Source organism: Sebastes umbrosus, chromosome 11 (assembly GCF_015220745.1).
Source record: "Sebastes umbrosus isolate fSebUmb1 chromosome 11, fSebUmb1.pri, whole genome shotgun sequence".
NCBI classification, from domain to species: Eukaryota; Metazoa; Chordata; class Actinopteri; order Perciformes; family Sebastidae; genus Sebastes; species Sebastes umbrosus.
Window position 1 is genome coordinate 7,531,318 of NC_051279.1, and position 18,155 is coordinate 7,549,472.

Sequence of the window (18,155 nt, forward strand, 5' to 3'; positions counted from 1 at the left end):
TTACTTTTTTCTAAATACTATACCATGACTTTATTTTTTCGACATACTCTACTATTACTTTTTTCTAAATACTATACCATGATTTTTTTTTTTTAGACATACTATACCATGTCTTTATTTAATTTTTTCAACATACTAAGCTATGACTTTTCGTCGATATACTATACCATGACTTTATTTCATTTTTTTCGATATACTATACTATGACTTTTTTTTTTCTTTTTTTTTGACCTTTTTCAGACATTGTTTAGACTTTTGTTTTCCAACATTTGTCAAACTTGTTTTTCAAAAAAAAAATTCAGACATTTAACGGACTTTTTTTCAGACTTTTTTTTTTCTTTTTTTTTTACCTTTTTCAGACATTGTTAAGACTTTTGTTTTACAACATTTAAAAAAAAAAAAAATTTCAAACTTTTTTTTCAGACATTTATCAGACTTTTATTTCAGACATTTTTTCCAGTCTTTTTTTTTTTTCACCTTTTTCAGACATTGTTTAGACTTTTGTTTTCCAACATTTGTCAAACTTTTTTTTCAGACATTTTTCAGACTCTTTTTTGAGACATTTTTTCCAGTCTTTTTTTTTTACCTTTTTTTTTTTTACTTTTTTCAGACATTGTTTAGACTTTTGTTTTTCAACATTTGTCAAAACAAAATTTCAAACTTTTTTTTCAGACATTTTTCAGACTTTTATTTCAGACATTTTTTTTCAAACTTTATTTTCAGACATTTTTCAGATTTTCTTTTTCAATCTTTTTTGTCAGACATTTTTCAGACTTTTTTTTTTTTTTTTTACCTTTTTCAGACATTGCTTAGACTTTTGTTTTCTAACATTTTTCAAACTTTTTTTTTCAAACTTTTTTTTCAGATATTTTTCAGACTATTTTTTCAGATATTTTTCAGACTATTTTTTTCAGACTTTTTTTTTTAGACATTTTTCAGACTTTTTTCGGACTATTTTTTTCAAACTTTATTTTCAGACATTTTTCAGATTTTCTTTTTTTTTTTTTTTACCTTTTTAAGACATTGTTTAGACTTTTGTTTTCCAACATTTTTCAAACTTTTTTTTTCAAACTTTTTTTTCAGATATTTTTCAGACTATTTTTTTTAGACTTTGTTTTTTAGACATTTTTCAGACTTTTTTCGGACTATTTTTTTCAAACTTTATTTTCAGACATTTTTCAGATTTTCTTTTTTTTTTTTTTTTTTACCTTTTTCAGACATTGTTTAGACTTTTGTTTTCCAACATTTTTTAAACATTTTTTTCAGACTTTTTTTTCAGACTTTTTTTTTAGACATTTTTCAGATTTTTTTAGACTTTTGTTTTCCAACATTTTTCCCCAAAACATTTTCAGACCTTTTTTTTTTTTTTTTTTTACCTTTTTCAGACATTGTTTAGACTTTTGTTTTTCAACATTTGTCAAAACAAAATTTCAAACTTTTTTTTCAGACATTTTTCAGACTTTTATTTCAGACATTTTTTTCAATCTTTTTTGTCAGACATTTTTCAGACTTTTTTTTTTTTTTTTTTACCTTTTTCAGACATTGCTTAGACTTTTGTTTTCTAACATTTTTCAAACTTTTTTTTCAAACTTTTTTTTCAGATATTTTTCAGACTATTTTTTTCAGACTTTTTTTTTAGACATTTTTCAGACTTTTTTCGGACTATTTTTTTCAAACTTTATTTTCAGACATTTTTCAGATTTTCTTTTTTTTTTTTTTTACCTTTTTAAGACATTGTTTAGACTTTTGTTTTCCAACATTTTTCAAACTTTTTTTTTCAAACTTTTTTTTCAGATATTTTTCAGACTATTTTTTTTAGACTTTGTTTTTTAGACATTTTTCAGACTTTTTTCGGACTATTTTTTTCAAACTTTATTTTCAGACATTTTTCAGATTTTCTTTTTTTTTTTTTTTACCTTTTTCAGACATTGTTTAGACTTTTGTTTTCCAACATTTTTTAAACATTTTTTTCAGACTTTTTTTTCAGACTTTTTTTTTAGACATTTTTCAGATTTTTTTAGACTTTTGTTTTCCAACATTTTTCCCCAAAACATTTTCAGACCTTTTTTTTTTTTTTTTTTACCTTTTTCAGACATTGTTTAGACTTTTGTTTTTCAACATTTGTCAAAACAAAATTTCAAACTTTTTTTTCAGACATTTTTCAGACTTTTATTTCAGACATTTTTTTTCAAACTTTATTTTCAGACATTTTTCAGATTTTCTTTTTCAATCTTTTTTGTCAGACATTTTTCAGACTTTTTTTTTTTTTTTTTTTACCTTTTTCAGACATTGCTTAGACTTTTGTTTTCTAACATTTTTCAAACTTTTTTTTTCAAACTTTTTTTTCAGATATTTTTCAGACTATTTTTTCAGATATTTTTCAGACTATTTTTTTCAGACTTTTTTTTGTAGACATTTTTCAGACTTTTTTCGGACTATTTTTTTCAAACTTTATTTTCAGACATTTTTCAGATTTTCTTTTTTTTTTTTTTTACCTTTTTAAGACATTGTTTAGACTTTTGTTTTCCAACATTTTTCAAACTTTTTTTTTCAAACTTTTTTTTCAGATATTTTTCAGACTATTTTTTTTAGACTTTGTTTTTTAGACATTTTTCAGACTTTTTTCGGACTATTTTTTTCAAACTTTATTTTCAGACATTTTTCAGATTTTCTTTTTTTTTTTTTTTTTACCTTTTTCAGACATTGTTTAGACTTTTGTTTTCCAACATTTTTTAAACATTTTTTTCAGACTTTTTTTTCAGACTTTTTTTTTAGACATTTTTCAGATTTTTTTAGACTTTTGTTTTCCAACATTTTTCCCCAAAACATTTTCAGACCTTTTTTTTTTTTTTTTTTTTACCTTTTTCAGACATTGTTTAGACTTTTGTTTTTCAACATTTGTCAAAACAAAATTTCAAACTTTTTTTTCAGACATTTTTCAGACTTTTATTTCAGACATTTTTTCCAGTCTTTTTTTTTTTTTTTTTTTTTTTTTAACCTTTTTCAGACATTGTTTAGACTTTTGTTTTCCAACATTTGTCAAACTTTTTTTTCAAACTTTTTTTTCAGACATTTTTTCCAGACATTTTTTTTAGATATTTTTCAGATTTTTTTTTCAATCTTTTTTGTCAGACATTTTTCAGACTTTTTTTTTTTTTTTTTACCTTTTTCAGACATTGCTTAGACTTTTGTTTTCTAACATTTTTCAAACTTTTTTTTTTTCAAACTTTTTTTTTTTCAAACTTTTTTTTCAGATATTTTTCAGACTATTTTTTTCAGACTTTTTTTTTTAGACATTTTTCAGACTTTTTTCGGACTATTTTTTTCAAACTTTATTTTCAGACATTTTTCAGATTTTCTTCTTTTTTTTTTTTTTTTACCTTTTTCAGACATTGTTTAGACTTTTGTTTTCCAACATTTTTCAAACTTTTTTTTTTAAACTTTTTTTTCAGATATTTTTCAGACTATTTTTTTCAGACTTTTTTTTTTAGACATTTTTCAGACTTTTTTCGGACTTTTTTTTCAAACTTTATTTTCAGACATTTTTCAGATTTTCTTTTTTTTTTTTTACCTTTTTCAGACATTGTTTAGACTTTTGTTTTCTAACATTTTTCAAATTTTTTTTTCAGACATTTTTCTGACTTTTTTTTCAGACATTTATCAGACTTTTATTTCAGACATTTTTTCCAGTCTTTTTTTTTTTCACCTTTTTCAGACATTGTTTAGACTTTTGTTTTCCAACATTTGTCAAACTTTTTTTTCAGACATTTTTCAGACTCTTTTTTGAGATATTTTTTCCAGTCTTTTTTTTTTACCTTTTTTTTTTTACTTTTTTCAGACATTGTTTAGACTTTTGTTTTTCAACATTTGTCAAAACAAAATTTCAAACTTTTTTTTCAGACATTTTTCAGACTTTTATTTCAGACAGTTTTTCCAGTCTTTTTTTTTTTTTTTTTTTAACCTTTTTCAGACATTGTTTAGACTTTTGTTTTCCAACATTTGTCAAACTTTTTTTTCAAACTTTTTTTTCAGACATTTTTTTCAGACTTTTTTTTTTAGACATTTTTCAGACTTTTTTCGGACTATTTTTTTCAAACTTTATTTTCAGACATTTTTCAGATTTTCTTTTTTTTTTTTTTTTTACCTTTTTCAGACATTGTTTAGACTTTTGTTTTCCAACATTTTTCAAACTTTTTTTTTCAAACTTTTTTTTCAGATATTTTTCAGACTATTTTTTTCAGACTTTTTTTTTAGACATTTTTCAGACTTTTTTCGGACTATTTTTTTCAAACTTTATTTTCAGACATTTTTCAGATTTTCTTTTTTTTTTTTTTACCTTTTTCAGACATTGTTTAGACTTTTGTTTTCTAACATTTTTCAAACTTTTTTTTCAGACATTTTCTGACTTTTTTTTCAGACATTTTCTGGACTATTTTTTTCAAACATTTTTCTGACTTTTTTTTCAGACATTTATCAGACTTTTATTTCAGACATTTTTTCCAGTCTTTTTTTTTTTTCACCTTTTTCAGACATTGTTTAGACTTTTGTTTTCCAACATTTGTCAAACTTTTTTTTCAGACATTTTTCAGATTCTTTTTTGAGATATTTTTTCCAGTCTTTTTTTTTTACCTTTTTTTTTTTACTTTTTTCAGACATTGTTTAGACTTTTGTTTTTCAACATTTGTCAAAACAAAATTTCAAACTTTTTTTTCAGACATTTTTCAGACTTTTATTTCAGACATTTTTTCCAGTCTTTTTTTTTTTTTTTTTTAACCTTTTTCAGACATTGTTTAGACTTTTGTTTTCCAACATTTGTCAAACTTTTTTTTCAAACTTTTTTTTCAGACATTTTTTCCAGACATTTTTTTTAGATATTTTTCAGATTTTTTTTTCAATCTTTTTTGTCAGACATTTTTCAGACTTTTTTTTTTTTTTTTTACCTTTTTCAGACATTGCTTAGACTTTTGTTTTCTAACATTTTTCAAACTTTTTTTTTTTCAAACTTTTTTTTCAGATATTTTTCAGACTATTTTTTTCAGACTTTTTTTTTTAGACATTTTTCAGACTTTTTTCGGACTATTTTTTTCAAACTTTATTTTCAGACATTTTTCAGATTTTCTTTTTTTTTTTTTTTACCTTTTTCAGACATTGTTTAGACTTTTGTTTTCCAACATTTTTCAAACTTTTTTTTTCAAACTTTTTTTTCAGATATTTTTCAGACTATTTTTTTCAGACTTTTTTTTTAGACATTTTTCAGACTTTTTTCGGACTATTTTTACTTCAAACTTTATTTTCAGACATTTTTCAGATTTTCTTTTTTTTTTTTTTTTTACCTTTTTCAGACATTGTTTAGACTTTTGTTTTCTAACATTTTTCAAACTTTTTTTTCAGACATTTTCTGACTTTTTTTTCAGACATTTTCTGGACTATTTTTTTCAAACATTTTTCTGACTTTTTTTTCAATCTTTTTTGTCAGACATTTTTCAGACCTTTTTTTTTCAGACATTTTTTCCAGTCTTTTTTTTTTTTTTTTTTTTTTTTTTTAACCTTTTTCAGACATTGTTTAGACTTTTGTTTTCCAACATTTGTCAAACTTTTTTTTCAAACTTTTTTTTCAGACATTTTTTCCAGACATTTTTTTTAGATATTTTTCAGATTTTTTTTTCAATCTTTTTTGTCAGACATTTTTCAGACTTTTTTTTTTTTTTTTTTACCTTTTTCAGACATTGCTTAGACTTTTGTTTTCTAACATTTTTCAAACTTTTTTTTTTTCAAACTTTTTTTTCAGATATTTTTCAAACTATTTTTTTCAGACTTTTTTTTTTAGACATTTTTCAGACTTTTTTCGGACTATTTTTTTCAAACTTTATTTTCAGACATTTTTCAGATTTTCTTTTTTTTTTTTTTTTACCTTTTTCAGACATTGTTTAGACTTTTGTTTTCCAACATTTTTCAAACTTTTTTTTAAGATATTTTTCAGACTATTTTTTTCAGACTTTTTTTTTAGACATTTTTCAGACTTTTTTCGGACTATTTTTTTCAAACTTTATTTTCAGACATTTTTCAGATTTTCTTTTTTTTTTTTTTTACCTTTTTCAGACATTGTTTAGACTTTTGTTTTCCAACATTTTTCAAACTTTTTTTTTCAAACTTTTTTTTCAGATATTTTTCAGACTATTTTTTTCAGACTTTTTTTTTAGACATTTTTCAGACTTTTTTCGGACTATTTTTACTTCAAACTTTATTTTCAGACATTTTTCAGATTTTCTTTTTTTTTTTTTTTTTACCTTTTTCAGACATTGTTTAGACTTTTGTTTTCTAACATTTTTCAAACTTTTTTTTCAGACATTTTATGACTTTTTTTTCAGACATTTTCTGGACTATTTTTTTCAAACATTTTTCTGACTTTTTTTTCAATCTTTTTTGTCAGACATTTTTCAGACCTTTTTTTTTCAGACATTTTTTCCAGTCTTTTTTTTTTTTTTTTTTTTTTTTTTTTAAAATTTTTGAAACATTGTTTAGACTTTTGTTTTCCAACATTTGTCAAACTTTTTTTTCAAACTTTTTTTTCAGACATTTTTTCCAGACATTTTTTTTAGATATTTTTCAGATTTTTTTTTCAATCTTTTTTGTCAGACATTTTTCAGACTTTTTTTTTTTTTTTTTTTACCTTTTTCAGACATTGCTTAGACTTTTGTTTTCTAACATTTTTCAAACTTTTTTTTTTTCAAACTTTTTTTTCAGATATTTTTCAAACTATTTTTTTCAGACTTTTTTTTTTAGACATTTTTCAGACTTTTTTCGGACTATTTTTTTCAAACTTTATTTTCAGACATTTTTCAGATTTTCTTTTTTTTTTTTTTTTACCTTTTTCAGACATTGTTTAGACTTTTGTTTTCCAACATTTTTCAAACTTTTTTTTCAGATATTTTTCAGACTATTTTTTTCAGACTTTTTTTTTAGACATTTTTCAGACTTTTTTCGGACTATTTTTTTCAAACTTTATTTTCAGACATTTTTCAGATTTTCTTTTTTTTTTTTTTACCTTTTTCAGACATTGTTTAGACTTTTTTTTTCTAACATTTTTCAAACTTTTTTTTCAGACATTTTCTGACTTTTTTTTCAGACATTTTCTGGACTATTTTTTTCAAACATTTTTCTGACTTTTTTTTCAATCTTTTTTGTCAGACATTTTTCAGACCTTTTTTTTTCAGACATTTTTTCCAGTCTTTTTTTTTTTTTTTTTTTAACCTTTTTCAGACATTGTTTAGACTTTTGTTTTCCAACATTTGTCAAACTTTTTTTTAAAACTTTTTTTTCAGACATTTTTTCCAGACATTTTTTTTAGACATTTTTCAGATTTTTTTTTCAATCTTTTTTGTCAGACATTTTTCAGACTTTTTTTTTTTTTTTTTTTACCTTTTTCAGACATTGCTTAGACTTTTGTTTTCTAACATTTTTCAAACTTTTTTTTTCAAACTTTTTTTTCAGATATTTTTCAGACTATTTTTTCAGATATTTTTCAGACTATATTTTTCAGACTTTTTTTTTTAGACATTTTTAAGACTTTTTTCGGACTATTTTTTTCAAACTTTATTTTCAGACATTTTTCAGATTTTCTTTTTTTTTTTTTTTACCTTTTTAAGACATTGTTTAGACTTTTGTTTTCCAACATTTTTCAAACTTTTTTTTTCAAACTTTTTTTTCAGATATTTTTCAGACTATTTTTTTTAGACTTGTTTTTTAGACATTTTTCAGACTTTTTTCGGACTATTTTTTTCAAACTTTATTTTCAGACATTTTTCAGACTTTTTTCGGACTATTTTTTTCAAACTTTATTTTCAGACATTTTTCAGATTTTCTTTTTTTTTTTTTTACCTTTTTAAGACATTGTTTAGACTTTTGTTTTCCAACATTTTTCAAACTTTTTTTTTCAAACTTTTTTTTCAGATATTTTTCAGACTATTTTTTTTAGACTTGTTTTTTAGACATTTTTCAGACTTTTTTCGGACTATTTTTTTCAAACTTTATTTTCAGACATTTTTCAGACTTTTTTCGGACTATTTTTTTCAAACTTTATTTTCAGACATTTTTCAGATTTTCTTTTTTTTTTTTTTACCTTTTTAAGACATTGTTTAGACTTTTGTTTTCCAACATTTTTCAAACTTTTTTTTCAAACTTTTTTTTCAGATATTTTTCAGACTATTTTTTTTAGACTTGTTTTTTAGACATTTTTCAGACTTTTTTCGGACTATTTTTTTCAAACTTTATTTTCAGACATTTTTCAGACTTTTTTCGGACTATTTTTTTCAAACTTTATTTTCAGACATTTTTCAGATTTTCTTTTTTTTTTTTTTTTTACCTTTTTCAGACATTGTTTAGACTTTTGTTTTCCAACATTTTTTAAACATTTTTTTCAGACTTTTTTTTCAGACTTTTTTTTTAGACATTTTTCAGATTTTTTTAGACTTTTGTTTTCCAACATTTTTCCCCAAAACATTTTCAGACCTTTTTTTTTTTTTTTTTTTACCTTTTTCAGACATTGCTTAGACTTTTGTTTTCTAACATTTTTCAAACTTTTTTTTTCAAACTTTTTTTCAGACATTTAACGGACTTTTTTTCAGACATTTTTTAGACTTTTTTTTTTTTTTTTTTTAACCTTTTTCAGACATTGTTAAGACTTGTTTTACAACATTTGTCAAACTTTTTTTTCAAAATTTTTTTTCAGACATTTAACAGACTTTTTTTCAGACATTTTTCAAACATTTTTCGGACTTTTTTTTTTTTTTTTTTACCTTTTTCAGACATTGTTTAGACTTTTGTTTTCTAACATTTTTCAAACTTTTTTTTTCAGACATTTTTCAAACATCTTTCGGACTTTTTTTTCCAGCTTTTTTTTTCAGATATTTTTCAGACTTTTTTTCAGCCATTTCTCAGACTTTTTCTTTTTTTTTTTTTTTTTTACCTTTTTCAGACATTGTTTTCCAACATTTGTCAAACTTTTTTTTAAAAAATTTTTTTCAGACATTTAACGAACTTTTTTTCAGACATTTTTTAGACTTTTTTTTTTTTTTTTACCTTTTTCAGACATTGTTAGACTTTTGTTTTCCAACATTTTACCCCAAAATATTTCCGGACTTTTTTTTCAGAGATTTTTCAGACTTTTTTCAGACATTTTTTAGACTTCTTTTCCAACATTTGTCAAACTTTTTTTTGAGAAATTTTTGTCCAGTCTTTTTTCTTTTTTTTTTTTTTTACCTTTTTCAGACATTGTTTAGACTTGTTTTCGAACATTTGTCAAACTTTTTTTTGAGACATTTTTTTCCAGTCTTTTTTTTTTTTACCTTTTTCAGACATTGTTTACACACTAAACTATGACTTTTTTTTTTTTTGACATACTATACTATGACTTTTTTTTTTTTTCGACATACTATACTATGACTTTTTTTTTCAACACACTAAACTATTACTTTTTTTTTTTTACATATCCTACTATGACTTTTTTTTTTTTTGACACACTTAACTGACTTTTTTTTTTTTGGACATACCCTACTATGACTTTTTTTTCGACATACTATACTATGACTTTTTTTTTTTTTGACACACTAAACTATGACTTTTTTTTTTCGACATACCCTACAAAGGCCTTTTTTTCGACATACTATACTATGACTTTTTTTTTTGACACACTAAACTATGACTTCTTTTTTTTCCACATACGATACTATGACCTTTTTTTCGACATACTATACATGACTTTTTTTTTTTTCAACATACTATACATGACTTTTTTTTTTTTCAACATACTATACTATGACTTTTTTTTTTTTCAACATACTATACATGACTTCTTTTTTTTTCAACATACTATACATGACTTTTTTTTTTTTTCAACATGCTATACTATGACTTTTTTTTTTTCCGACATAGCCTACGATACTATGACTTTTTTCCACTTACTATACTATGACTGTTAATTTTTTTCAGCATACTTTGATTTTTTTTCCGAAAAACTATACTATGGCTTTTATCGAGATCAACTGCCTAGCCTTTACAATCTCGCGAGAGTTTCCCCAGTATGTGATTTCCCTTCTAGCCACCAAGTGCGTGCAAGTTCATTGTACAACCTGCATAAAGTTTATCACTTAAGAAATGTAAAATGCGGAGGTAAAAACAACCACAACAATCCATTGATCAACATCGATTGATGATGGTTCATTCTGAGTCTAAAATGAATCTACAATATGTTTTAATTAAATGCACTAAACCGTCTGTTTGTGTGAGCAGCTGGTGTGGAGAGTACAATCTGATGGCGCAAAGGCAGCGTGGTTTCTTCAGCTTGTCCAGGGAACTTGCAGCCATGAAAACTCAGCGTGGTAAGTCGATCTTTCTTGATTTTTTACTTACTTTACTACCATTTTTAGATGTCATTCATCTTCATCTTACAACATGGTGACTGACGTCGACCGCTGTGCTAGAAAAAAAGAAAGGAAAGGTGATTAAAATACCTCACAATGATGCTAGAAGCAAAAAGTAAATAAACCATTGTGCCCTATCATCTCAATATATATGTGAATGAAAATGGGTTCTGTGGAGTTTGATAAGTTTCCTCAATTCTCAAGTGGTAAAAAAACCCCCTACAAAACCTGTGGTTTGGTGCCAAATTAATTAATACATTTATTAATTAATTTTTACTTGTGATTTAAGACTAGGACTTGGCACACAGTCTGAGTAGTAGACATTACTCCTCCATATCTTTATAGTAAATAGTTGTTTGCTGTTATATTAATGCTCTGAGTTTCGAAATGAACGCCTTTTTAAAATACAAAAGTCTTCATTCAAATCTATTCTGATAGTGATGGGTCGCCAAAGTTAAGTTACTAAGAAAAAAAAAAAACGCAATAAAAGTCATAGTATTGCACGTCGAAAAAAAATTAAAAAGTCATAATATACTATGCTTAAAAAATAGATGAATGTCGGAAAAATAGAAAAAAGTCACAGTATATTATGTCGAAATAAAAAAAAAAAAGCTATAGTATAGTATGTCGAAAAAATAAAAAAGTCATATTCTAGTATAACGAAAACAAGTCATAATATAGTATGTTGAAAAAAATCATAGTATGCCGAAAAAAAGTCATATAGTATGTCGGAAAAATAAAAAAATGTCATACTCTAGTATGTCGAAAAAAAAGTCATAGTATAGTATGTTAAACAATAAAAAAAGTATTGATATAGTATGTCGAAAAAAAAAAAGTCATAGTATAGTATGTAAAAAAAAAAAAAAAGTCATAGTATAATAAGTCGGAAAAAAAAGTCATAATGTAGTATGTCGAAAAAACAATAAAGGCCATAGTATAGTATTTTGAAAAAATAAAAAAGTCATAGTATAGTATGTTGAAAAAAAATCATAGTATGCCGAAAAAAAGTCATAAAAATAAAAACTCAAAGTATAGTAAGTCAGACAATAAAATAAAGTCATGGTATAGTATTGGTATATTTTTTTTAAGAATTCATAGTATAGTATGTCGAAAAAAAAAAGTCATAGTATGTAAAAAAAAAAAAGTCATAGTATAGTACGTCAAATAAAAGTCCTAGAGTATGTCAACAAAATTAAAAAAAGTAATATATTATGTTGAAACAAATTCATAGTGTAGTATGTCTAAAAAAAGAATAAAAGAGTCATAGTATGGTATGTCGAAAAAATAAAAAAATGTGATACTCCAGTATGTCGAAAAAAAAAAAGTCAAAGTATAGCTTGTTGAAAAAAAATCATAGTGTAATATGTTGAAGAAATTAAAAAGTTATACTCTAGAATGTTGAAAAAATAAAAAAGTCATTGTATGTCAATTTTTTTTTTTTTTAAGTCTAAGTATAGTATGTAAAAAAAAAAGTCATGGTTTATATGTCGACATTTTTTTAACGAATTCATGGTAAAGTATTTGGAAAAAAGTCATGGAGTATGTCGAAAAAATAAGTCATAGCTTGTCAAAAATTGTCAGTATAGTATGTTGAATTCTAAACTGTTTTTATGACATACTACACTATGAATTGTTTGTCATTTTATTCTATTACCTACAAATACAATTGTAAGACATTTACATACATAAATAACATACATACATAACATCAGAAAATACATCATAGTCATATATCAAGTACAGGAGCGTAGGTTAAGACACCAGTTATTTATTGAACATCCACATGACTTCAATTCACCTCGGCTCTGGATGATTTACAGTGTGCCATTTAACAGTAATAAATTCTCAATTTCGATACACAGTTGTGCCAATTATTTAATGGATGAAGCACTTTCAAAATGATCCCCAAGTCAGTGGTTGTACTCAGGCAGCTAATGTACTTTTGCTTTTGCGACAGAAGCTTTTTCAGCTTTTAGTGGAAACATAACAAAAAATAAAGTGAATAATTCGTAGAATCTTTTTCTTTCATCTCCCTTAACCAACACATTTTCAACACAACAGTGCTCTTTATCAGGCATGAGAGTCCAAATGTGCAATGTCCTTCATAAAGGAAAAAAGGAGTAACAATGCTGCCATGATGTACACTACAGGAAACTTTATACACACCAACTATGACATTCAACGTCTCTCTTTGAATGTGGATTTTCTAAATGAAGTGCAGTTGTGGCTGGTAGCTTAGAAATAGCTCAGTTTATCAGAGAGTTTGGGTCAGAATGAGCCAAAATCCATCCAACAAATTCTCTTTTTTGTTCTTCAGACTCCTTTGACCAATACCACAGTTTGCACGGACTTCTGGGAACAGTTGTCCGTGTTTTTGGCGTTGTCAGTGCGGGGGCGACGTAGGTTAAGAAAGCTGAAGCGTGCTTCCAGGCTGAAGCTCTTCTTGGTGCTGGAATTCGAGCTGTTGTTGTTGTTGTTGGAAGCCGGAGCGTTGTCCAGATCCCCCTCTGCACCTTCTGCCCGGTCACCTGCAGCACAGGAGGTCAGTGAATGGTTAACTTTTTTTTTTAAGTAAAGTATGCCAAAAAAAATTAAAAAGTCATAGTATAGTATGGCGGAATTTATTTTAAAAAAGTCATAGTGTAGTATGTCGAAAAATGTCATAGTATAGTATGTAGAAAAAAAAAAATAATGTATTATGTTGAAAAAAATAATAAAAAAGTCAAAGTATTCATGTATTATGTCAAAAAAAAGTCATAGTAAAGTATGTCGAATTTTTTTTTTTTTTTTTTTTTTTTAAAATCATAGTATAGTATGTCAAAAAAATTTAAAAAGTCATAGCACAGTATGTCGAAAAAAAAGTCATAGTTTGGTATGTAGAAAAAAAATTCAGTGTAGTATGTTGAATAAAAGTCATAGTTTAGTATGTAGAAAAAATAAAGTCATAGTATAGCATATCAAAAAAATGTCAGGTTAATATGTCGAAAAAAATGAAAAGTAATAGTACAGTATGTCATCATTTTTTCTTAAAATATCTTATCATAGTATGTTGAAAAAAAAAAAAGTCATGGTATAATATATGGAGAAAAGTCATTAGAGTATGTAAAAAAAAAAAAATACAAAAAGTCATAGTATAGCATGTCGAAAAAAAAAGTCAGTGTAGTTTGTTGAAAAAATTAAATAGTATAGTATGTAGAAAAAAAATCATAATGTAGTATGTTGAAAAAAAGAATAAAAGAGTCATTGTATAGTATGTAAAAAAAAGTCATAGTAAAGTATGTCAAATTTTTTAAAAGAAAAATCATAGTTTAGTATGTCAAAACATTTTTTAAAGTCATAGTATAGTATGTTGAATTTATTTTTCAAAAGTCATAGTATAATAAGTTGAAAAAACTAAACACTGTCGAAAAAAAGTAATAATAAGTTTATAATTCATATTATATTGAAACCACATTGGCAAGGGAAATACATCATTCCAACAATACACAAACAATAAGCTACTAAGAAATCTTATTCATGTGAATTAACAGGTGGACACACACACACACACACACAGCTCTGTTATTCGTTAAGTGTGGTGAACTACTTCCTCACCTGGAGGATTTGCACGTGTTTTGTCTCCCTGTCACTTTGACTAATAGGCTTTTCTGGTGGAGCAGGTGGGATTCGAGCAGGTAGCAGGAGATCGTATGTCTTACCCAAAATAGATTCTCAAAACATCATCCATCTCACTTGCCCATTTTTTTTTTATGTTTGCCTTTTTCTCTTGTGTAACAGCACGTGTTGGCTCTCAGTTTCATACAAGCAGCTTAATTTAGATTAACATCTATCTCTCTTTTTTCTTGTAAATTTGTGTTGTTTTTATATTTAAATTATAGTAGGGAAGCAATTTAAGATTATTTTCATTATTGATTAATCTGCAAATTATATAATAATTATAATATATAATTATTGATTATCAAAATAGTTGCAGATTATTTTTCTGTTGAAAGATTAATGAACTAATAGTTCCAGCTCTATAATATACAGCCCATTTTAATATACTACACAAAACACACCAGTTTCTCCATGAACACATCGTATTATCTAACCATCTAATTATCTTTTTTATTTTGTTCCAGAAATAGTTTGGGATATTTTACCTTCAGTGTAATTTCCATATGATTTATTGTGTTAAATATTTATATAGTAATATATAATATTAAGTTTACTGTTCTCAAACACCAACACTTTTAGAACGGACTGGACAATTTTATGTTGTGCTTAAAGAAAATACTTCTGAGAAAACAGCTTTGCATTTATGTGCTTATTTATACTTATTTAAACATGAGAAAAGGCTGTTTTGTTTTCATCTAAAATATCTGCAACACTGCAAAAGATATTTGAAACTTTTTCGAAGGGGGGGAAAGTTACTATAAGTCCTGCTGAATTTTAACTTATTTCCTAAATGTTACATTTATTATGCTGAAACACACACTCGCACAATTCAACAGCCATTTTCCCATCTCTCACCTCTCTCCAGGTCACATTCTGGTGACGACGCTCCGCTGCACTCGCTGCGAGGCCCGAGCACCGGCGAGATGAGGCCGAAGTCGGACAGCGACACGGTGCTGGGAAGGTCCAGACTGCAGGGCCTGGACAGAGGAGACGGGGAGGACGAGGACGAGGAGGGAGTGGGCGATGGAGAGGCGGAGGAGGACGTGCACGAGGAGGAGGAGCTGGCGAAGGGGCAGGGCGACAGGAGCTCCTGAGGGCTGCAGGGAGACGAACCCAGGCTGCAGGTGGAGTGAGTCTCAGAGTCTTCCTCCGACATGATGCTGCTGCCGCCACAAGCCTCGTCGTCGAAACACACAGACGCCACTGAAGGAAGAGGGAGGGAGGAGGAGAAAAATTGTTGATTGAGATAATTTGTGATGAGAGAAAGGGGGAAGGGAGAAAATGAGAAAAGGGTAAGGGTGTAGAGCGAGAGGGCAAAATGTAAAAGGGGGAAATGAGGGGAGACAAAGAGCAAGAAGTGCCAAAGAGTAATGAGAAAAGAAAGAAAGGAGGGAGAAAGGAAAAGGGAAGGAAGAGATAGAGTGGAGAGAAGGGAGGGAGGAAAGAAGGATGTAAAAAGAGATAGTGAGGTATACAAAAGATGGTGCGATGAAAGAATGAAGGGAGAGGGTAGAAAGGGATGTAGGGGAAATGAGAAAAGAAGACATGGAGGGAAAGAGGTGAACAGTTAAAGGAAAGTACACAGTGAAAAAAGAGAGAGAGGGAGGGAAATGGATCAGAGGAGGATAGGAACAAAGGAGGAAGGGATGAGGGAATAGAGGACAAGAAGATGGAGGGAGGATGGACAAGGAGAGAAGGAAGAAAGAGAGAGAAAAATAAGGGAAAGATGTAGAGAAGGGAAGTAAGGTGTGAGTATTTGCAAACGGAGATATGAATAGAACTGAGAGGACTAAACTGTCACATCACTCCCAGCGGAGGCGTTTCATTTTCCCCCGACATAAATCAAAGCACACGAACGCACCATCCAGCGTCTATTGTTATATTCAGCAGCTCATTAAGGTTAACTTGTAATCACAGCGTCTGCTTTGGGATTAGATGCCTCCACTGCTCTGCCGTTACCATGGTAACGCCACCCTATTCCGGAGTCAACACGATGCAGGGAGCACATTTACATTTTATATCCTTCAACTGTTTTTCTTTTCTTTCTGCATGTTCAGACCTTCAACTGATCCCGTCCCATTAATTTTTTCCAGAGACATCGACTACCTTCACATGCACACTAATATTCCAAATATGACAGCGTTCTGAATTTGATACGGGTTAATGTAAACTGCGTATTTTGTTTGAATATTCCGAATTAGGCCTTCTGAATGGAGCATTTTCAGATTAAGACATGTGGGATATGCCGATATAATTCTGATTCTGCTCCTAAAACCTGTATACTGTACATGTATTTTACATGTAATAATAAAGTCTGTAGACTTGTCCATGTCTGTGATTGGTCCCTTTGCTGCAAACCCTGCCCCTTTCATGTGAGAAACCCTGGGTCGATTTTCCGGGTTGATAATCACCGTCGTAGGACCGCTCAGCGGGATCTCGTTCGTTAGGGTTAGTTAAACCAGATAATGAGAAGATACCCCGGGTATGTTGAACTCGCATCGTAATACAGGCCTCTGCTGAAAAGCTGCTACTGTGAAGGTCGACAGCAGAGCAGCGAGATGGGAAGCTTTAACATTTACTATTTGGCCTTTTATCTCATCAGAACAATCGTCTGAGTACCATGATACCTTTCAGACTGATACATTAAAGTGGAAGAAGGAAGAATAACTGTAGTTCTCTGTACTCACTGGATATTCCGTCTGACTCCATCTTAAAGCTGGAGATGTCGTCCCCGGAAACACTGTCCCCCTCGGCGCCCACGCCACGCCCCCGGGGGCCCATGGCGGAGTTCCGTCGTCTCTCGTGGATCTCGTCGGAGATCATCTCCAGGTTCCTGAGGGCCGTCTTGTACTCGCCTTTGGCCTGAGACAGCTTGGCCTGCCGCTCGTCCACGTTCTTCTTCAGGTTCTGGTGGGGAGACGATCAGTGAGAGAGGAGGGTGATGATGAAGGTCGGAGAACAACGCAACCAGACTGTACAGATGCTCAAGTACAAACCTTTCTCAAAAGATAGATTTTTGTTAGAGTTTTCCTTCAAGTTGATATGAGGACGGGCCTGTAGGCAGCCAAAATCTAAAGCAATGCTGCCTCTGTTACTTCTTAGGTAATGCTAATTAGATAACAAACTTTGTGTTGCACAGCACCCACACTGATGTGAACGGTCATGGTGCTCTTTGTTTCTTTGAACGCTAACAGCTGCAATTTGTGCTCAAGTCAGAGGAAAACAACTCAAATCTGATCACAGCCTGAAGCTCATAGACTTAATACGGCATGCAGCTCACAGGGAGGGGAGGGAAATCTACACTGTAGCCGTGACATGGCCAGTCAACAGATTCTGAATGTTTGAGTATGGATATTTAACTCTTTATCGAGCTCTAGCACCGCTACATAAATGGTGGCAAACGAGAACCTCACGACCTTCAAGAGGTGATCAGTGGGGTGGAGAGGGAAGTAAAACAGCTGAGCCGCCGTCACGTACCTCCAGCTGTAGATAGTACTTGGCCTTCATCTCAAAGTAGGGCCTGTGGAGGAAGAGGAGGAGGAGGAGGAGGAGGAGGAGAGAGAGGAGACAATTAGATCAGAGGGGAAAAATACAGAGTAACCCAGAAAAAGAGCAGTACCCACATCATCACCATGGCAACCTGGAGGAGGAGAGGGAGATAAAGGGGTTGTGATGTTGGATGAGTGAACGATGCAGAGCGGATTAGCACCCTGCTGAGGCAACACACAGCAAGGCAGCAGCTCATAATTCACTGAGACTGGAGCCAGAAAAAAACGATATGCTGAACTAACTGGTTGTTAAGTTAAGTAAGAAATGTATGTTTTATACTTTATAAAAATATGTCACCTCTTCTGTTTTGAGTACAGAATTGGCAATATAACAAATATGGAGTTGGTGGAAGAAATATTCAGATCCTTTATTTAAATTTCCCACAAAGTAAAAAAAAAAAATACTACAATACAGGTACTATTTTTTAGATAGAAGTATGTAAATGTCAGCAAAATGCACTTAAAATGCCAAAAGTACTTTTGTCCTGTGAGTGTTATTATTATAGATGATTATTGGATTATTATGGTTTAT

At 28.5% G+C, this 18,155-nt stretch overlaps 1 protein-coding gene and 1 long non-coding RNA gene across 2 annotated transcripts in view; one reads left to right on the top strand and one right to left on the bottom strand.

Annotated features, from left to right (window-relative positions):
- The first annotated feature begins 9,970 nt into the window (after positions 1-9,970).
- Positions 9,971-15,097, top strand: LOC119497164. The gene is made up of 3 exons (XR_005208879.1): positions 9,971-10,167; positions 10,288-10,376; positions 14,941-15,097. It is a non-coding gene; the product is annotated as an uncharacterized LOC119497164 (long non-coding RNA).
- sh3bp5b (SH3-domain binding protein 5b (BTK-associated)) overlaps positions 12,047-18,155 on the bottom strand; it is a 41,279-nt gene continuing 35,170 nt past the window's right edge. Inside the window, exons 6-9 of the mRNA XM_037785070.1 lie at positions 17,553-17,595; positions 16,763-16,982; positions 14,931-15,278; positions 12,047-12,946 (exon numbers count right to left, since the gene is read on the bottom strand). Of these exons, the coding sequence (XP_037640998.1) occupies positions 12,732-12,946; positions 14,931-15,278; positions 16,763-16,982; positions 17,553-17,595 (826 nt within the window). The 3' untranslated portion in view covers positions 12,047-12,731. The remainder of the gene's footprint in view (positions 12,947-14,930; positions 15,279-16,762; positions 16,983-17,552; positions 17,596-18,155) is intronic.